Source organism: Stegodyphus dumicola, chromosome 6, assembly GCF_044657685.1.
Source record: "Stegodyphus dumicola isolate Sdum_Otavi_A_Nest chromosome 6, ASM4465768v1".
Classification (NCBI taxonomy): domain Eukaryota; kingdom Metazoa; phylum Arthropoda; class Arachnida; order Araneae; family Eresidae; genus Stegodyphus; species Stegodyphus dumicola.
This window is the reverse complement of record NC_140773.1, coordinates 79731864-79754814: the sequence shown is the minus strand read 5'-3', so window position 1 is coordinate 79754814 and position 22951 is coordinate 79731864. Positions and strand designations below refer to the sequence as shown.

The 22951-nt window shown below is 30.8% G+C and overlaps 1 protein-coding gene across 1 annotated transcript in view; it reads left to right on the top strand.

The window, feature by feature from the left end:
- The window catches only part of ptc (protein patched), a 106655-nt gene extending 92602 nt beyond the window's left edge, over window positions 1-14053 (top strand). The window contains exons 22-25 of the mRNA XM_035363184.2: window positions 388-660; window positions 3224-3416; window positions 4575-4678; window positions 11491-14053. Of these exons, the coding sequence (XP_035219075.1) occupies window positions 388-660; window positions 3224-3416; window positions 4575-4657 (549 nt within the window). The 3' untranslated portion in view covers window positions 4658-4678; window positions 11491-14053. The remainder of the gene's footprint in view (window positions 1-387; window positions 661-3223; window positions 3417-4574; window positions 4679-11490) is intronic.
- Window positions 14054-22951: the final 8898 nt, after the last annotated feature.

The following is a 22951-nucleotide window of genomic DNA, read 5'->3' as shown; positions in this document are numbered from 1 at the left end:
ACAAGTGACAATTTCATCTCTATTAAGAATAAATTAGGAAAGTAGAAAGGTTATACTGGCATGTTTCTTATTTATTTGAATGCTAAGATCAGATTCATCTAATTCAGAGAAATTTACTTTCACATATAAGAACATTAGGCCATTTATGAAGTATCTGTATGTTGAAGAACCCGATAGACTCTGCAATCCAGATTTTATCTGCTAACTGCAAAACTTATTTATTTTTATGGAATATTAAGAATTGCTTAGTTTTGTAAAATGAATTATGATAAGACAAATTTATGTTGTCTGTGTCAGTATAGGTTTTCCTTTTTTGCACATTTCATCATTATTTATATCCTTTTTTAGTAATTTTTTTTTTTTTTTTTTTTTCTTTTTCTTTCAAAGGTTATTCCTCTTGATGATCCAGAGAGGATACCAACACCCTCACCAGAACCTTCACCTATCATTCATAGAGTGAAACATGCTCGTCCATTCACTAGAAGGATATATCCTCGAATGGCTTCTGAGATCTCACTGTCTACTATTACTGAAGAATCTAGTTCTTGTCATTCCTCACATGAGATTGTTGTGCAACCAGAAGTAGTTGTTGAAACTACAACAGTCACAAATACCTCAAACGGTTCTACAACTGTTAATACTACAACAAGTTCTCCTGAGGTGAATATATGTTTATTTCTTCCTCTAATGATTGTATATCTTTACTTTATTGTTGCTGGTGTAAAGTTATCTAGAAATTATAACTGCTTATTCTAGTGTCCCAGTGTGATTAAATGTAATTAATTTTACATGTTTGTAGCTGAGAAACTGTAAAATATCATATAAAATTAGTTATGCATTTGTAGTCTTGTGTGAGATGTATTTCTGATAAGAACTTACTTTAGCATTAACGTATTGATGAGATAGTAATCAAAATAGCAAAATTTAACATGGAATTAATTTCTGTTAAATTCATCTAGATACTGTCTAGTTTTATAATATTTCAGGTAAAAGGAAATGGTATGGATAATTGGATGTTCATCTAACATACAAACAAAACAAAATAAAACAAAAATCATCAAATTTTGTGTTGCAAATTATGATACATAAACTGTGTACAAGTAATACATTACCAGAATTTAACAAATAAATAATAAACCACACAGTATATGAATTTTATTTGAATATTGTATACTATACTTTCTTTCTCACTTGGTTTCCCTTGCATATACATCAGGGAAAGTGAATGAGGCTGAACAATTTATCATATAACTATACTGTAAACTACATTTTCTGCCTCACATGCTTTACCTCATATAAAAATATGTAAAATATAAAAATATGATAGAAATTTACTAACAAATTAAACTTAATTAGAAGAAATTGACAATATTCCTTAAAGTCCTAATTTTAGTCTAAGTACAATCCCCTTTAATCCATCTATATTGCATCATTAATGTCACTCTTTCCCTGCATTATCTGAATTGCTGTAGACCTTTGCCCAATCACTGCGAGAACAACCCGAAATTATAAATACTGCTAGCTCCTTAGTATATTGCCTTTTTTATTACTAGCTCTGCATTGAATATTTTCATAATACTTTGTTTTCATCCTCAGCATTCATTAGACAAAAATCTACAGCAATGCAGTTACTGCAGGAAAAGAGTAATATCAATGATGCATCATAGTGTTTAAGACAGTTGTACTTTGTTTAAAGTTGACTTTCAAAGGACTATAGACAATTAGTTCCAATTAAGTTTAATTTCTTAATAAATTTCTATCGTATTTTTATATCTTACGTATATTATTATTACCATCATCATGATTATTATTTATCAAATCTTAATATCTTGCTGTGCATAGTTTATCTGTTTACATATTTACATAAAGGGAAAGTAAGGCGTTGTGTTTTTTAAATCATAATCGTTTAAAGCATTTCAAGAATTTTCTTTGAATGTAATTTTTGAAAGCAATTATACATGTGTACTGTTAACATATATAGTTTCAAAAAAGAATTAAAAATCACACATTTCTCTTTGGCATTTCATGTTCTGCATGCCCACTTTTGATTATGATCAGTTCGCTATGGGAAGATAGTACAGGGCTATTATATGTCATTATGCTATGGTTTATTTTCACTTGATGCATTTATGTAACAAATTCTTTAATTTAATAATGCAACTAACAGTTTAGGATTTTTACTTTTTTAAATATCTTTCAGTCCATGGAAATGGACATTGAGCGGATCTGGTGGCAACATTATGTAACATACGTAAAAAGTGATTAACACCATAAAGTAATGTTAACAATATTTCATTTATATATTAGAATTTTTGTCTACACAGACTCATTTTTATAACAGAGAAAAGTAAAAATAATTTTGAAATTAATCAACTTATGATATGAACTATCTGGCATAAAAAAAGCAAACTATAAAAAATCCCGGAAAAGAAAGCAATTAAAATCATATACAAAAATTCAGTAAAGTTGAATAAATCTTGATTTCTTTTTCAAAAAGCAGCTAGCGTAAAGCCACAAAGTTCCAGATTTATATCTGAATAAATTGAGTGGATAAACTGAAATTATTAAAAAAAATATGAGAATCAGATGTTCTAAAGTTTTTAAAATAAAATGCAAAATAGAAATTTGAAATGAAATAAAAATTAATAAGCACTTGAGAAATTTCTGAATTATTATTGAATTAAATGCATAACCTGCCCCAGTGGAAGAAAATATGTCTTTATATTTTTCAGTCACAAATTTAGAAAAGTATAATAATTTGAGTAATTACCTGAAAGAGTATAATGTACTATTTAGTCAAAAAATTAATATAAAAGTTGTTACTTAGAAGTTCATACTTAAAAGAGGCAGTTCATACTGCCATTTTGTAACAATTTCTTGACTGCCCCCTTTGAGAAATCGTTACAAAATGTGACTTGTTACTAATGGAGAAATTCAGTGTAAGGAATGAATGCTATTTTCAAGAATTTAAAAAGTGCGAGTAAGAACTGAATAATACAAAGGACAAATTGTTCAAAACATAATTTTGTGTGGCTCTATATAATTATGTTCCAAAAATTAGCAACTTTTCTTCCATATGCATGAGTAGACTTGTGTATGCAAAATGTAAGTATAAAAAGTACATTCTTTTATATGTTTTGAAAGTAATTCTTTCTGATGCATTTAAAATTGGTACACATTTTCTAAAAATAAGTAGGTAATTATTTTTATTTTCCATTTGTAGAATACTGATAGTCAATCAGATACTGATAGTCGAAAGTGCAACACACCTAGTGGGGAAAATGTTTCAACAACTACAACTACAAATACTAATACAACTGGAAATCAACCTTCAGTGACTACACAAACTGCAGTTACCACAAGAGTCACTGCAACTGCAAAAGTCAAAGTAGAAGTTCATGCTCCTTCTTTATCTAGTAAGTATTATTTAATATTTTGTACATGTTACTTAGCATCTTATTCTCTTAAAACTGTAATGCTATTAATTTAGGTGTTATAAAATTTAATTACACTTCTTAATATTTGAAAAATGACCAGCTGTTAAATTTTCCAATTCAGAAACTAGTCTTTTTCTATCTAAAAATTAATAAAAAATTTTTACTTACATTCAGCCATTTCTCATTTATAATGCTTTATTGAAAATTGCTGCAAAATATTTTGGAAAAATATAATTTTATATAAGAGTTGATTCTTTTGATCTACTAAAGTTAAATTTGAATTAATTTCAGAAATATTGATTAGAATAATGAAAAAGCCATAATATAGATTGCATTGCTAAGTGTATCATGTTCTGTCTAATGAAAATTTATTCTTTATGTATTCCCTGAAATCATTTTAAAGTAAAAATTTATAAAAAATCTGGGATAGCTTTTATCTTATGGAAATTTTTAAGAGATGTTCCACAGCAAATAAAGTGAAAAACGTATATTTATGTAAGCTAAAACATATGTTTATGTAAGGATTGAATGCTACTTACTAGTGGATTATGTTATTTAGCTTATTAAAAGGGAAAGAGTATATTTTTCTAGCATACTTTATTATAAACTGCTTGCTTTTGAAGTAAAAAAAAAAAAAAAACCAAAAACACACAATTCATTTACTCTGTCTTATTTTATATGATAAAAAAATAATAAATGAGTGATATATATATATATATAACTGTGGTTTGCATAATTGGAAATTCAGAATAAAATATTTGCTTATAACAACATTGCTTTAGTAGTAATATTGTTTAAAGTGTTTGATATCTTTCCTAAGAGCAAAATTACTGTTGAGAAAGAATTTGAGTTAAATTGATTTAACTCTTTCTAGTTAGCTTTAGAAAAAAGTGTTTTGAACATTAATTAAAATTATCCTTAATATGAATATAAACTTTTATGTAAGTTATGCAAGAGTTAATTTTGTTAGTTCATCTGTAGATTTCTAAGCCTTGATGTATAATTATTTTATTTCATTATTAATTTTGTTACAATAATATGCCTTTAAGTTAATGTGCTAAGTGCTGATACCCAGTATAATTTCTGTTAAAGTAGTGAATAAAACAAAATTGAAATTATCTTTCATTTTTATTTTAGGTAGTATAGAAAGCTCAAGATACAGAAGGAGGCGCGATAGTTCCTCTTCTCGAAGCTCAAGTGCTCGAAGTTCTCCAACTTGAGCATTATAAATAGGACATTAAGTAAGCATTTTTTTTAATAAAATTTTTTGCTAAATTTTATTATCATTACTTATGATAATTACAGAACTTCACTTAATCATGTGACTCAATATACAAAAATCTGCTTTTGCTGACTGCCAATTCTGAGACCCTTAGTTTCATCTTCTATTACATTTTGGTGTGTGAAATATTATTGAAAATAAAATTTGATGAACAATGTACACAAAAGTCATTTCCTGGATGTACATAAATTTACTATTTTTGCATATAGTTTCCTGGGATTATTTGTTTTTGGTGACATCTGATTAACCCTTTGATGGGCAGTAGGATACCCACTTTTTTATCAGTTTTTATCTCCCAGATGAAAGCTTCAAAATTCCATTTAAAATACATGCAGTTACACCTTTTAGTTCTCTAAATGTATAACAAACGGCAGCACTAGTATTCATTCAGTGGAAATAATATGAAATAAAAATTCTTTCTAATTTTGAAGCAGGTTTTTTCCCCCCTTAATTTCTAATGCAATTTAAATCATCTGAACTACAACTTTTGGTGTTAAAATGAATATTTTTATGTGAAAGTTTCCTTTTCTAATAAAAATTATTATTTTAATTCATATATATTAATTAAGAATTGGTGAAATTAAAAGGTGGGACAAATACGTCCCACCGGGCATGTAGGAATTGCTGCTACTAGATGGCAGCACAGTTCAAATATTTTTTAATTCAACTATCATATTCATTTTATATGGTGAAAATGCACATTTTTATTTTTTGATAAATTGCAATTATGTTGAAACTTAAAAGAAATGAAAATACAGTACAAAGTCCGAAATCCGGATGTCCATTATCCGGAATGATCTAAAATCTGGACCTCAAGGCCACAAACATTTTTTTCTTTTTTTTTGTATGCTTTACGCATGTGCATTTGATTTTTCCTGCCATAATAAAACACGTAAAGATTTTCACTTAAAAATTCTGATTCTTAATTTCACTTAAACCTTTGACGCTCGGTGGTCGCACCCTGAAACCACCATTTTCCGAATTTTTTTTCTCCTCTTTTTTCCGAAATTTTTGAGTGAAAATGAATTGATTACTGATCTTTTACATCTAAATAACACAAAATGACTGTAAAATCATATATGTTTTAAGTATTAATACTTCAGATCGGAGGCCTTTTAAAATTCATTTTCGATGATACAAAATAACTTCCTTTTATTAATTAAAATCCTTAACTTAAAATTTCAAAAATTAGTCATTGCACATCATGATTTCTATCATAAACAATAAAAAATTGCAGTAATTAAACTGCATATATAAAAGAAAATCTCTATATGTATGGCATTCGCTATGTGGTTTCAGGGCGCGACCACTGCGCTACTAGAGCATTGTGTCCCAATGCTTACAATCCTCTAGAGGCTCAGTGGTCGTGCCTTGAAACCACTGATGTTTGCTTCTCAATGGCATTCGCTTGCTTTTCAAATAAGAATGTTTATTTTTACCCGGATATAGGTACCCTTTGAAACCACAGAGTCATTTTATTACTAAACAATACATGCACCTGCCCAGTAAAAAGTTCTTTCTTTTCCAAATACTTTTCTCTGACATCAACACACCTGCTCCCCAAGCTAGTATTGTGATTTTATAAATTATTTCCTGTGGTTTAAATTTAATGTAAATATACTTTGCTATAATTAAAAATAGAAATTGCCTAAAAGTTTTATTTAAATTAAAAATATTTTCTGAATATTTTGGGACGAAAAACGAAGAAAATAAGTATGAATGGGAAACGAACGATCCGTACAAAGCCAAAAAATTTCAAAAAATTTTTTAAATTCATATATTAATGTCTCTAGGATCATAATATTCAATTTCTAGAGTTTTTAGTTAAAAAATTATAAAAATAATATCGTGTGCATCAAAGGGTTAAATACCTCGTTATGATAAAAAATCAAAGGGTTAAAGCACTAAATAAAATACCTCATTATGATAAAACGATCATGTAAGCATAAATTTGTGAGATTAATAATTTGGCTCCGTAGCTGAGTGTCTTCTTGGTACAGTCAAAAGTCGTTAATTCGGACACCCATAATCCGGAATGATCTATAATACGGACCTCAAAACTAAAAACTTTCTGCGCATGTGCCGCGTTGACACATGCGCATAGGCGTTTACGCGTGCGCGTAAGATTTTTACGACTGCACATATGCGTGTGCGCAAGTGCAGAATACGTTTTCGCGTGCGCGTTTTATGTATAACGGACGGTATAAGCTAAAATTATCTAATTATCTATTTCAGTTAATGTTGATGATTACGTTGTTCCTTAATCTTCGAATTGGATCCGGTTTATTATTTTTTGCAGACTGTAAGAGCAATTTTATAAAAGTAAACTTGAACTTTCGATTATGTCAAATAGAATTTCCGATGCTGGAGCTCCCAAAGGATCTACAAAACGAAAGTATGTTTCGATGTCCATCAAACAAAAAGTGGAATTGCTGCAAAAAATGGATAAAGACATGAAGAAGGTGACAGAGAGGTTAGTGAAAACGAAAAAATTTTGATTGACAAGTTAGTCGGTATTCTCGGCACAGCAATTATGGGACTTAAACAGCGGAACTTTGTAACTGAACAAGAAATTATGTCTGTTTATAGAATTAAAGAGAAAGTATTATCACATAAAACGAAGCAACTTAAACAACTTACATTGAAAGAAATGTTTAATAAAGTAAACAAATAAATATTAAGCTTTTTTTTTGTAAATTTTGATACCCTTTAGATCATAATTGTTCTTTATTTCATAAATTATGGTTTCATATTTTTAATTTTAGAATTTCTGCATGCCATCTTACCAGATTTAAACTGATGATCTATAATCCGGAAAAATCGATAATCCAGAATCGCCGAAGTCCCGACGAGTCCGGATTAACGACTTTTGACTGTATTACATCTCAAACCGAAACATTCACCTAATTTATATCTCCGACGCCAACCTGGCAAATCATTATTTATTATATTTTGCTTTCATCAACACATGTTAATCAATACATGACGGCTTCAGTAATAACCCATGCAGTGATGTCTAAATTTTTTTTTTTTTTTATATTAGTAATTGAATAACAAGAGTAAGGCAACCTTTTCTGCTAACATTACACTTGGCGATCATTATAGGTTTTTATATGCTCTAAGAAATGTTCATGAGAAAAAATTCATCAAAAATTTCTTATATGCTAAAAATAGATTTTGTTAATGAAACTCATAGGCCAAAAAAGTGCTGTTTTTATTAAGAATAACTGATATGTTATTCACCATAAATTCAGAAGCGGAGGCAGTATATGGCCGCACCGGACACCAGAATTTAGGGAAGACAAAATTTTTGGAATTTAGGGAAGCACCGAGCGGCAAAATTAAAGGATGAGAAGTTTTTTATAATTTAGGGAAAGCACTGGGATCCAAAGTTTAGGTGTGGCGAAAATTTAGAACTTAGGAAGATGCTTTGTAGCAGAATTTAGAACCCGCAGAGACTGCACCAGGCGGTATCTAGCACTGGTTCTAGATAAAGCCTTAAGTATATATGGGAGTTTATTTATTTAGGACTCAGATTAGTTTTAAGCATGTGCAAGAAATAAACGTAGGTATAAAAAAAAACTAAACTAGTACAATTCAGGCTTAATTCAGTATGCAATAGGAGCAAGACAAAATTTAGCAGAACAACTTGGCTTTCATCGCCAAGCTTGTAATACACAGCCAATAATGTATAATGGATGCTATTAAGCTAGGCTCAGCTAATGTAGCAGACTGCACTGCTCCTTAATCTTCTAATTTGATCCAGCTTATTATTGTTTGCAAACTGTTATTACAGCAATTTTATAAAAATTAAGCTTGATCTTTCAATTATGTCGAAAAGTGTTTCCAACTCTACAGCGAAAGCTTGTTTTGATGTCCATTAAACAAAAAGTGGAATTGCTGCAAAAAATGGATAAAGGCATATCCGTCTCAAAATTATGCAAGGAGTATGGCATTAGAAAGTCAAAGGAACTTTTTGAGGATTCTGACACCCTACTCGCAAAGAATAACAGAAAAAGTATTCGTTGTGCTAATAGTAATGATCATGACTGAATGGATATGTGAGAGGGATTTACCACAGAAAAATATCCCAAGCATAGGAAGGAGAGGTGAAATTTAAATAAACATGAAGGCCTTCTAAATATCTTTCTTTTCATACCTGTAGCAAATAGAGTACTGGAGCAAAAATTTTCTCTATTTCAAATCTATTATGAAATCATTTTAAAGAATACTTAAAAAGTTGTACAGAGAGTGATTTTTTAAAAATTATGTAATTTTTTTTGAAAAAATATTTTTTATTTTGCGAATATGATGAATGTTTTCTAGATAGTTATTCAAAAACGTTTTTTATATCTTGCATTTTCATTTGGTTGCTAAAACTAGTACTGTAGATAAGCATGTTAGGAGAATTTATGCACAGGCAAAGATGTCATTTTACTATTCTAGATGCACGGTGAGACAAGCGGTATGCCACCACGTCATGAATTACCTTAAAAGGATTACCCCCCCTTTTTTTTTATGAAATAGCATTGTATTAGGGGCTAGTTATGTATGTGGTAAAGTTATTTTTTTCCAAGAAATTTTTTTAATTATTTTAAAAAAATATTTGCAGATTTAGTTGGCCCTGTCTTTAAAAAAAGTTTGTGTACAAAATGATGGCAAAAATTCTTGTCAAGAAAGCATAAAATAAAAATGTCTATGAGAAATAAAAAAAGAACGGAAAAAGTGCATGTGATAACAGAAATCATAGTTAAATATCATTATCATTTACAACTTTGTTTCTTCATTTTTAATAATTTTTATTCTTATGTTCTTTATACTGAGTTTTTTTTAAATACTGATTTAATTTATGTAACCACAAAATTAATTCCAATTAAACTGGGCCTGCCAGGGGCCAAGCGGTAAAGACGCTGAACACTGGCAGTTCAGTTCAAGGTTCGAATCCAGTGAACGGTCTGGCTGCATGGACGTTTTTGTGGTTTTCCCCATGTGAAAGGTGTATACGAGCCAGTTTCCCTTAAAAAGTCCTCCACGAAGGCATCCCCTCCCTTTAGGCAGATAGCCCTCGTGTGCTTTGCCATAACTGAATAATCCCAATCCCAAATTAAACTATTTTGAAAATGTAAATACATTGTCAATTATATTTTCCATTTAACAGATTTACTACTAACATGTAAAAGGGCACTGATTCCCTAGATTCATAGTATGTTTTTGCATAATAAGTATTTGAAACTAATACCAACATGAAAATTCAGTTTTTTTTAAAATCAAAATATGATTGTAATATTATTTAACAATTTTAATGTTATATAATTACTTTTATGTTATTTAAACTACAAACCTGAGACCTCAGGTCCCATACCTTAAACCATGTGTCACAAATATTAGTCATAGCTTCTGAGGAACAGCACAGGCTGTTTATAAATGAATGCTGTGAGTTTTAAAAATTAATAATAAATCTATGTATTACCTTACTCATGGTAAAACCTACACTATAAGCATTGACAACTGTCCAAGTTTCTCATTTGCTACCTGCTGTTTGCTTGTCATGCTTACTGCACAGCTGCAGAGTCAGTTACCAAGATGGCACCAAAGCATGACATTCTGCATCCTTTATTTTGAGGTGTCTAGATCTGTAGTTTTAGTGCAGTGTCTAAGAGAAAGTGCACAGCCTGTTTTTCTTCAAATCAGAAACTGTGATCAGTGACACATTTCTCGATGTGTTGGAAAATCTGGTTGTTACCCATGTTGTGGCATATTACCTGGCTATGGATGAACACCAATTACGATGATTACATTTTGCAACTGGGTGGTGCTTCGCCTCATTTTCACAGGAATGTACGAGAACTATTTAATCGTCTTCAGCAATGCTGGATTGGATATGCTGCGACAGCAGACATCAACCTTTTCCCCTAGCCGTCCTGTTTACTGGACTTAACACCATGCAATTTCTTTCTTTGGAGATTTGTTAAAGATCGAGTATATGGACCGCCAATGCCGTGCCCCTTGAGGAAGTTTGATCAGATAAAGCATGTCACACTGAGTATGGGAAGAATTTGATTACCATGTAGATGTGTTTCTTCTGACCAAGGGTGCACATTTTGAAGGATTCTAATTAATGAATCAAAAACATGAACAGTTCTCACTGCTTATTTTGCAAGGTTTCCCATATAAAGTTATTCTTCAATTTATTATTAATTTTTAAAACAGCATCATTCATTTATATCCTGTGCATCATATGTGTGCAGTTGCTATGCACTTCACCAAAATATTATAAAGGGATGCTTCTAATGTCGTCCCACATAATAAGTTGTCAGTCTTTTTGATGAAACCATACGGCTCATATCTACTTACTGGATCACTTATATAGTGAGTTTCATCTGTTATGTAAAATTTTATTTACATTCCTCAGATTAACTGTGATATAGAGTAAATTGTGAGCTTATGTCCTTTTGTTATTTGGTTCATTTGGAGTTGGCTGTATTATAAAATGTAACAAATTTAGTTAAGTAATTATGCTTTTGAAATAATGATAAAATAAAAAACTGATCTTTAAAAATTGGAAGTAATGGGCTTTTAGACTGACCAATTAAGTGTTGTTTTCTTCTATTGTTTCTGTTAAGAAATGTGTTAGTGCAATTTAAAGTCAAATACTGTTAATACTATTGAAATTTTAATTTATTAATTCATGATGATAGACTGAATATTGTACCTCTTTTCTCTAATTTTCATTCTGAGCAATTTTTAATAATTCTTTTTTTTTTTTCCTAGTGTTTCAACTCCATTCCAAACAAGCCACCTTTACTGTAACATTGGCTTGGCAGAATTCAGTCATATGAATTGATTTTGTGACTGTTATTTCCTTCCTGGGAATCATACTTCTGTTACAGAAGATACACAAGTAATTCATCATATGACTGGAATATTGTATGTACAACATGAGCTTAAATGAGCAATGAATTCTTCCAGGTGGATGTATAGTGTAATAAACTTCTAGTGGTTGATTTGGTTACTTTATGTTTTTATTGAATGGACATGCTAATTCAGGGTTCTCCTCCAAATTGTCTTTTAATTCTTTTATAAGAATTTTGGTCTTTACATTTAAAACAAAATTTCATTGCTTGTTTTTATACGCATATATAACTGTTGTACCTAAGAGGGCTTACCCTGCAATGGCTGTCCTTCAGTACTGTCAAACTAAATCAAAATGTCAAACTAGTCTGTATATAATATAGGCATATATAAAATTTTATATTTGTTTCATCATAAGTACATTCTAAAGTTTTTTGTTCGTGTAGCAAATATATGTCAAATCAACCATGAATTTTATCATCTGTTTTGCTCAAGCTCATGTTCCAAAAAACATATAATGAGCTCAGTTGTGAAGAAGAATGTAAAGTTATATTGTTCCTCCATTTTTCTGGTAATTTATTTGAATGAATCATTTGCAATTTTAGTGTGATATGTGCTGATTGAAATCCACTTTCTCCTGTAATGTGTGCTTGTATGTGTGGGTGTTGCATCAATTAAATGAAGGAATGAACAGTGGAATTTTTTTTTTTTTTTTTTGTGTGATCTCTTTTAAATTGAAGCGATGCTATTTGGCAGTTGCTGAAGATAATTACATTCCAGCATTCACCTTCATTAATCTCTCTCTCTTTTTTAAATCTAGCTAAGTGAATTTTATTAATTTGCATTTGAGATAAAAAAATCAGTTCATGATTATTGATTCCATATTATCTCACTTATTAATTACATTTTTCATGGAAAAAAATTGTAAAAGACTTTAAATAGTATTCTGTTTGGTTCTTTGTACTTTATGTTGTTGCACATAATGAAAACATGAGAAATGTTAACTTTTGTGCTAACCTACACATAATGAAAACATGAGAAATGTTAACCTTTTGTGCTTTTGTTATGATAATTCAACCAAACTTTACTTTGATTTTAAAATTACTTCTAAATATTTTGGGGGGGGGCAAATAAAAAAAGATCTTTTTTTTGAAAGCAGTAGATAAATCTTATAAAGTTATCAGCTTCTTTTGTATGTTGAACTTTTGATAATATGTTTTTAAATATGCATTATTTTAAAGTATGTAAAATGATAAACAAACCTTATTATCATAATTTAACTCATTTATATATTTTGCATACATATACCTCTACAGATTCTCAGGTTTAAACTGATAGATTGTGTAATATGTTCAGATGTCTTTAAAGCCTTTTTTAATAAGTGTTCTGCCCTGTCTTTCTTCCCATTTAGCCAAAAATATATCATTTCCTTGTGATTTCAAGCCCAGAAAACTACTACTAATTGTATTGACATGTGATTAATTGTTTACTAAAAAGTTATATTTTTAATGTTTATTCTGGAAAGGATACTAACGTAAACCATGAATCAAACGATCTAATTCTTAGCCATGCTAAGATTATTATTATTGAACATTGTCATCTCAAAAAGCTTGAAAAGAATCCCATTGTTGAAGCTTAAATTAACTAATTTTAGACTTAGATTGACAATTGCATTCTCCCCCCCCCCTGAAAGAAAAATTAAGTGAAAGGAAATAATTTTATTCAAAGACTTTTTTTAATTCATGTTTTCCCATTTCAAGACTTTTTATTGAATTATTTATTATTACCCAGTAAACAGTAAAATTTTGCTTAATTTATATACAAGAGGTATTTCAAAATACAGGAATCAAGCAATAGACAAAAGTTGACTGTTTGTGCTAATTTCAATTTCAGAATCTCATTTTTCATAAAATTCCCTTTTCTAATATTCTTATGTGATAATCTTTAAGAGTTTGGAAGAACAGCATGCATTTGTCGCTCATATGTAGAAACATATTACAATGAAATACATATAGGGGATCATGAGAAAAGCTCATCTACTACTTTTATACTCAATGAGACCAATGTTTCTCATGAAATTCAGGGAATTTTTTTTTTAAATCTTTCACATAATTTTATGCAGGTAAATGATTTAGTACAAAACATTATATTTTACTTTTCATATGTAAACATATCTATGTATTTTAACAGATGCTATTTTGAAATACTTGATTTTGTTTTGTGAAATGATACTAAATAAATTAGAGTGAAAATATTATTTATTTATTTGTATGTATGATAATTTGGAGTTTTAGGTTGTACAGTTAAAGCTAGGCTGTGGTTTTTTTATGCCTAGTGACTTTGTCACTGCCTAAACAGACTTTAAAGTTGTGTAAATTATGTAAAATTTGTAAATAATATTGGCTGTAAATTTGAAAGCCATATCTATTGTATCAGTCTTATGATGAAGATTATAAATTAAAGTTTTATAATATTTTTATTATTTTGTTGTATTTTTCTTATTTTTTAATGTAAAGTAAAGCAGTTGAAACATCTATTGCATTGTAAAATAATGATTAATAATGTTATTAGTGTTCAAGAGAAATCAGTTAGATATAAAATCATTGCATCTATTAACAGCTTGATTAGAGGCCCCCGACTTTTTCTGGACCATCATCCCCTTCTAAAAACAGACTATCAAATGTAGTAAAAAAAATTTATTAAAAATTTAAAAATAAATACAAAATCAATTAGAAGTAAAAAAAATATGAAATGGTTGAGGCTGGTAGAGTTTTAGGAATTTGTTAATGTCAGGTTTCAGTTTCGTTAACATCAATCATAAACTGCTGTGTTCAGTGATATGCAGTCTGTTCCTTTTTTGAGGCAGTAAATTAGCTACTGCACTGAACCTTTATTATATATATATATTAGCCAAATATGGGGAAGGAAAAGTAAGTAAAAATTTCTGTACTCAATGCTCACAATCCAGAGTAGAGAGTTGGTACTGATTTTTTTAAAGCCAGAACTATTAATATCAATTTCTGAATTTTATATCTTCATTAGTTGTGAGTTCTACTAGTTCCTTTTTGAAGTTTTATGATTCTGCATGTCTGAAAGGATCTAGAACTCGGTTATATTCATATTTAAAATATTTTACGTGAAAAAAACGCCCCTTTGGACGTAATTTGAAATCTGAAACCTTTTAAGATTTTTTATTTATTTATTTTTTTAATAGTATTTTCTTTGGAATCTCTGACATATTCTTTAGAGGAAGTGTCATAGATTCCTACATAGTTGTACTGCTTAAATATATTAAATTGAATTATTCAATTAGTTATTGTACTGTATGTCTTATCTGCATAAAACCTGTTAGATATCAAATAATTGCTTAATTATTAAATTTATTTTCATCTTATTTAAAAGTACTTAATATATAAAAGCTTCTCTTAATTAACTAATATAAAAATATTAACATTTTCTTAATATAAAACTTTAAGAAAATTATAAAATGTAATTAACCAAAGAATATAAAATTTAGAATATCTAATTAAATATTAATATTTTTTCATCAGAATCATATTATAAACAGTTCAGTAACTGGAATCGTGAAATATAAAGTGAATTCAAGTCTATTTAGATCTATTTTGAATTTGTGTCACCTCGCAACTTGGAAAAACATCCTGGGAACTCTCCATTTTTTATATTTAAGGTTGGCAGCTGTGAAACAATGATAAAGACTTGCATTCAGGACTTGATTGCTGCCTAAGTCAATGTCTCAAACTTAAACTGCAGGCGGGTCGAATGCAGTATCTGAAAATAGTTGATGGGTCAGAATACTATATACAGTGTGACCCAAAAGTCCATTATTTGAAAATTCAATAATTCACTGAATAATGTTGGTACAGTGGGTAAAAACTGACACATGCTTGAAATGTCGTGGGGATATTATTGAAAGAAAAAAAAAGGAGTGCTTAAAACAACCAACAGATAGCGCTTTTTAAGATAACAAAAGCAATAATTAGGAAAAACATTTTTTTCCCATTCTTGAACTATTTTGTTTCCTTAAATACTCAGCAAATATTTCTGTGTGTATTATTAATTATTGTAGTGTTCAGAAAATAATTAATTTTACGTGAGAATTGGGTTTTTGAGTAGAGATGGAGCAAATTGCATGTATTCATTACCGAGTAACAGGTACATTGGTTGACTCGAAGTACCGATTCGGTACTCACAAATTCATTTCGTTACTCGCATCTGTCGTACGATGCGGTTTATTCTAGTACGAACGACGCGGTTGCTATTCGAATACGTATGACGCGGTTGCTATGCGAATACGAATGATGCAGTTTCTATGCGAATACGAATAATGCCGTTGCTGTTCGAATACGAATGATATATTTGCTAACAATACCCGTGTGCCACATTTTTCATTGATGATTTCGAATTTTTTTGGTTAACTCTTCGGGCAAACTCTTGTTTACATTATGTGTTTTAGTTGAAATATTGTTTAGTTGTTGATATTTAAGAAAATGATCAATTTTGATAGCGTGAAGCATTATTTTGTATTTGCTTTTTACATTTAGATTTATAGTGCATATTATGTTTGTAATTTGAAAATTTAGATGATTATTGATTTTTTTCTTGAGCATGCCATAGTGAGATTTTATTGATTTGAAATATTTATATTAGGTATTGTTTACATAAGAATATGTAGGTTAATATAAGTTCTTTACTTCCTTGTACGAAATAAAAAGGAAGTAAGTATTGTAATAGAGAAAACTTTTTGGGTATCATATTTCAACGGAAATATCCATTTTTCACGATTACAGAATCCATGTGAATTATTTTTTTGGGTGATGTCTGTACGTACAAACACAAATTTTTTTTTTTTCCCCAGAAACGGATTGTTAAATGTAATCCCATTTACTCTAAGCTGATACTTATGACTAATGATTATGACTGCCTAAGTCAATGTCTCAAGTTGTTACTTGAAAGGGATTTTTTCGTGATGTGTAAGTACGTATATATGCATTTCGCATAACTCAAAAACGATTAGTTCTAGAACGGTGAAATTTTGTATATGGGCCCTTTATAACATCGAGATGTGCACCTCCCTTTTTATTGTAATCAGTAATACTACAAAACGTAAATATGTATATTTTAAATAAATTATAATTAAATGTAAAGTACATAGTACATATATATATCCTTATAATTAAATGTAAAGTACATAGTACATATATATATATATATCCTTATAATTAAATGTAAAGTACACACACACACACATATTATATTTATATTTATATTTATTATTTTATATATATATATATATATAAAATAAAAGCCAAGTAAGACAAAAATAAAAGCCTTGGTTTTTATTTTATTTATTTACCACTAAGTAAGTTACTTGGCTTTTATTTTCGCGATCATTGGTTGTAGTCAGGACTTAATTTTTAAAATTAGAAGTGCTGGAGCTCTATGGAAGGCCATCAGGAAAGATGAATAAATAAATGAATAAATAAAATAACTAATGCAATAATAAAATAATTAACAACTAGAATATTAAATGATTATTATTATAATTAAATAAAAATGTAAAGACAAATGAAAATTTAATTAATTCTTAAATTAATGATGAACAACTAAGTAATGAAATAAAATACCAGACATTGTCTGGTTTGGGGGCTGTGGCTGAAATTGCAATTTAAGAACTAAGCCAAGCATTAGCTAAATTTAGGCCCTTGAGGAGCAAATAATGTACTGTTTACCAGAGTATAAATAGAAATTTGGTTATGTAGCCTATTCTAAAACAACGTTTCGTCGCTGCCTTTCCCCACCAATTCCCTTTTTTTCGGTTTCAGATTATTTGGTTACGGCAATGCACACTAGGGCTATTGCCTAAGGGCAGGGATGCCTTCATGGAGGACGTTTTAAAGGAAACTGGCTCATATGCAAATTACACATGGGGAAAAACACGAAAACGCCGTGCAGCCAGCCGTTAGCCGGGAATTGAACCCTGGACCGAACTATTAGTCTTCAGCGACTTTACCGCTCGAGCGCTGGTTGGCTCTTCGCTTTTTTAAAAACAGGTGTTCACTTTACGATAAAGAAAGCACCTGTTTTCTTCAATTAAAACAGGTTAGACGATATGACTCTTACTACTTCATTCTCACTTAGGTTTTGATTTCTAATATTAATTCAATATTTTCTGTAGACATTCTGATTAAAATACTGGATTTCAAACATGTGCAAAAGGTGTGTGTCTGAATATAATTAGGTTTTTATAACATAGGGCTCATTTTATTAATTTCTAAAGCAATAGAACCACAGTATCGCTGTTTTGAAAGAAAGCAAAAATGTGACAAATGTATAACGAACATTAATATACATGCTTCACTAGAAATTCACCCTTTCGTCATTAGCGGTTCTGATGAAAGGAATGGGGAGAAGCAGCGAACGAAATGACAAATAACGAAATCTAATCTTTAATGCGGTCTCCCAGTTTCTTTAGCCCACCAGTGGCCGAGCAGTAAAGTCATTGAACACTGGTAGTTCGGTCTGAGGTTCAAATCCCGCGAACGGGCTGGCTGCATGGGTGTTTTCGTGGTTTTCCCCATGTGGTTGCATTTAAAGAGGACCCTTTACTTTTAATAAAGAATGTAACATTAATGTTAATTGAACATGTTTTTGGTGTAACGTTACACGAGCCAGTTTCCCTTAGAAAGTCCTCCACGAAGGCATCCCACCCTTTAGGCAGATAGTCCTAGTGTGCTTTGCCATAATTAAATACACCAACCCAGTTTCTTTATTTGTATTTGGGAAAGTTTTATTGTCATTATGAAAAGTGAAATTTGATATGGATACCACATAACTTTTTAAATTATGCTTATTTTTGCTGCACTTCATTTAAACTTATTTCCTCGAATTATTCTAACTTAATTAAGTGATACCCGAAGGCAAGTTACAAATGCCATCAAACACTGCAAATTTTGAAATTAAATTTCCCGGTCAATCTCTGTCTACGACACTCAAACTTCTTGTATTTTTATTTTTTCATAACGAGTATAAAACTTTGCCAGCTATAAATATAGGAACCAGAAGACTCTTCTAAACCATTTTAATTGAAGTAAACAGACGTTCGTCTTATCGTAAAGTAAACACCTAAGGCAGCGAACGAAATGACACTTTCTGAAGCTGGGATGAAATGAGAAAGGACGAAAAGGTACTAAGCCAATAAGACAAGGTCTGGTATTTTACTTTATTATTTAACTATTCATCATAAATTTAAGAATTATTTTAATTTATATTTGTCTTTACATTTTTGTTAATTTTACTTATAAGTATTTTATATTTCAGTTGCTAATTATTATGTTACTTTAATTATTCATTATTTTAATCACTATTTTTATTATTAAGTTTTTTAATAAGAAATTTTTTATTATTTTAATTACTAATTAATGTTATTATTGTAATATTTATTTTATTTCTTTATTTATTTTTTATTTTATTTTTTCCTATTTTCCTGACAGCCTTCCGTAGGCGCTTCTGACTTTTGTGACACCACAAAAGGAGGTGAATTATTTCTACCCAAAAATACGACGCAAAACTCCCTATCGCATAGGGCCGTATACCGATAAAATAGGCTCAGGATACGGATTTTACCGAAAGTAACGAGTAACGATACGATAGTAACGAGTACTGGTTCACCGAGTAACAAATACATACGGGTACACAATTTCTCGTTACTTCTACAGCACTATTTTTGAGGGAGTGAAATAAGACATTGGAATACTAAGTATGTATACAGAAATTCAGATGTGTACCACCTTTTAGTTCCCTGAATTTAATCCTCAGTGCGATTCTTCATTAATATTCAGCAACTCTTCATTCCGTTTGCATAACAGTTTGATACCTCAAAAGAGATTTTAGCATTCTGAAAATATAGATAATAAAAAACTGAAGAAATATTTCGCCATTCGACAAAGATGTTTACTTTTTGAAATTTCAACGCGTTCCTGTATATACAGTTTTGCACAAAGAAAAAAATGGAGTAAGTAGCATAAAAATGGGGGTTCAGCGCCTGTGGAGCTGAGGGCATGGCCAATGACGTCACACAGAGGGCAGGGCCAAAGGCAACATCACACTCATAAAGTATATACAATTATATACAATTGCAAATATATTAAAATATCTAAAAGAGCTAAAGACTAACCAAATTCAAGAAAAATTAAAAATCAATTTCAAAATTTAAAATTAAATTCTTCAGTCATTGTATATATATCCTAATACCAAGGCTGGCTCATTTAAGTGAAGGAAAGTACTAACGTTTTTGAGAAATTGCCAAAGGAAAAATAAAATTGTAATTTCTGGAGCGAATCTTGCCAAAAAAGGCGATGTACGTGAGCTGTTCAGTAATATTACTAATGTTAATTTCTATGGCACAAAAAAAGTTTGTTAACAAAAGTTAACAAAAGCTACCGATAGATGGCGTGTACAGGCTCATGTTCCAGAGTATCACGTGATTGAACTGAAGCTTGTTTGCGGGCGCCTACGAGACGCGGCCAGTTGTCGAAATGGAAGAAACGATGGAACAACGTTATGCTATTAAATTTTGTGTTCGTCTGCAAAAATCAGCATCGGAGACCTTTGACATGATACGTGAAGCTTTCGAAGATGAAGCATCAGCGAGGGCGTTTTTCGCTGGCATAAAGCTTTTAAGGAAGGCAGGCAAAATGTGGAAGATATTGAACGTGAGGGACGACCTTCAACGTCCGTCACAGAGACAATGATTAACACAGCTGCGGTTATCATCAAGGAGGACCGCAGAATTACAATAAGGTCAGTTGCAGTTGCATGCTTTCTTGAATATTTCTGTAGGAAGTGTTCACTCAATCATGGCAGAACATTTGCAACTGAAACTTGTTTGTGCGCGATCGATTCCGAAATTGTTGACACTTGAACAAATGCAGCATACAGTGGATGTGTGCGCAGAATGGAAAGAAAGACTGGAAGAAGAAGGCGACAGTTTCTTAAAACGCATCATCACAGCACACGAAACTTGGTTGCATCACTATGACCCAACCATGAAACAACAAGATAGTGAATGGAAGCATCCGTCTTCGCCTACTCCCAAGAAAGCAAAAACTGTGAAATTGGCTGGTAAAGTTATGACCATACTTTTTTTTTATTATGAAGGAATTGTGTATCAACACGCTGTCGAACGCTGTAATACCGTAATCAGCTCGTACTACGCGAATGGTACAGCAAGTTCAAAGGAAACGTCCATTGCTCCGAAATGGCCTCCTATTGCATCATGACAATACCCGACCACATATTGCTCGTTGCGTACAGGTTGTTTTGCAGCAGAACAGCGTAGATATTTACCGCACCCTTTATACAGTCCTGATCTCGTTTCATGCGATTTCTGGCTGTTTCCTGAACCATTACGAGGCAAACATGTTGCAAGCAAAAAAGAATGTGTAAAGGCTGCGGAGGCAGTTTTGAAAAAGCTCTCGAAAAAACGGACTTTTATATGTTTTGCAGAAGTGGACAGAACGTTGGGATAAATGCATTGCGTGCCGCGGAAATTATTTTGAAAAAGACCATGTAAATGATGACGATTAAGGGTATTCTGAATTTTTTATAATTTTAGTCTTATTACTTATTGAACAGCCCTCGTATATATATATATATATATACTAGAAAGCCCGGTGGTCATTCGAAATGACCGCTGTTCTAGATATTATAAATTGTAATTAAAATGATTTATCCAAAGGTGTCGGCTAATTCAAATTGAATTACCCAGGGCAGGCGGCGAGGACGCCCGTTTGTTTACTGCCCCACGAGGTTTGTCCCTTCTACTTGCTTAATTGCTTAAAGTAGAGAGCGATGAAGGAAACCACTGGCATTACATTTCTTAAGAGCCACCGCTAGCTTAATAAATAAAAGTGATTTAAGTAATAAAATGTTAATTCACATGTCAAAGATCTCTTTGTACACAACTTTTCTTGTGTAGATCTTTCCATCATTTTTAAGCTCGCCTTGCAGATGACCATCAATTATTTTTAATTTTACGTTTGTTCTTTCATGAACTCTTGAACAGGCAACATAAAGTTGACCATGTCCAAATGCAGGCTCAGGTAAAAAATGCCAACGCTCTTAAGCGTTTGGCCCCGAGACTTATTGATGGTCATAGCAAAGGCAAGTTTTACAGGAAATTGTCTACGTATCAATTGAAACGGCAACCCTGTGTCGTAGCAAATTCACCCCATTGGCTAGTACAGTTACGCAAGCAACCAATAAACTACGGGCGACAAAGAGACACTTAAGCCGCATATATATATAAGGCGAAGTAACATCATCTCCTCCGAAATGGCTGGCTCCTGGGCTTAGCGAAGCACATCGTTGGATTCTGCAGGTCCATGGCACGCCATTTTGACCATTCACGTCTTCGTGGGACTTAAATTAGCCGAGATATTAATTAAAAACTAATTTTCCACTTTCTTGGATTTTCTCTGTTAGAGGGATTTGGCTACTTGCCAAATTCTTTTTTCTCGAAATCTATGGAACGGCGCCGCGTTGAAATTCGAGACGCATATCCTCGGATTCCAAAATATTTTATCTTATTTTGTAATCTTCTATGTTTATTTCAACTTTACTTTGAATTCGATTTCATAATTACAATTTCCAATGTTTAATTTCTACAAATAATACAGTACTCAAATGCATAAACATGAAAGTGTCGGGGACGGTTACTCGGGTTAAATAGGATTTCTCTACAGTAATTGATTTTTACTCCAAATTGAATTGACTAAAATGCTTCATAAGAATAAGTTCTTTGAGTATCAGCATAGGTTCATAATTCCTTCTATTCGCGGAAATATTTGGCCTGACTAGAATTGCCGGTTTGGCTTTAACTTATAACTCGAGTAAAGACGAAACACTTTCGTATTTACGTATTTTTTTCAATTATTGTTCAGTGAACGGGAGTTGGTTTGTTCCCCTTGAAAAGTCAACTAATTTCCGATCAATGACAATGATTACATGTTTTAATTTTTCCTTTTACAATTGAAATTTTATTCTTCATGATGATTTAACTCCAGTCCCCGTTAAAACATTATTAACATTTTGCTTTCAAATTACTTCAAAACATCTTTCAAAATATAACTTACCAGTATGGATTCACACTTTTAAAATAATTCTACTTTAATTAAACTTAGGAGATAATATAATCAATTAATAAATACTGTTTAGGAAATAAATTATATATATATATATATATATATATATATATATATACAATAAAGAAATATTGATTATATTATTATCTAATATTAATTTTAGTAGAAGTATCGTTGCTATTTTTAGTAGAATTAAAATTGTTTTATATCCCCGTGCA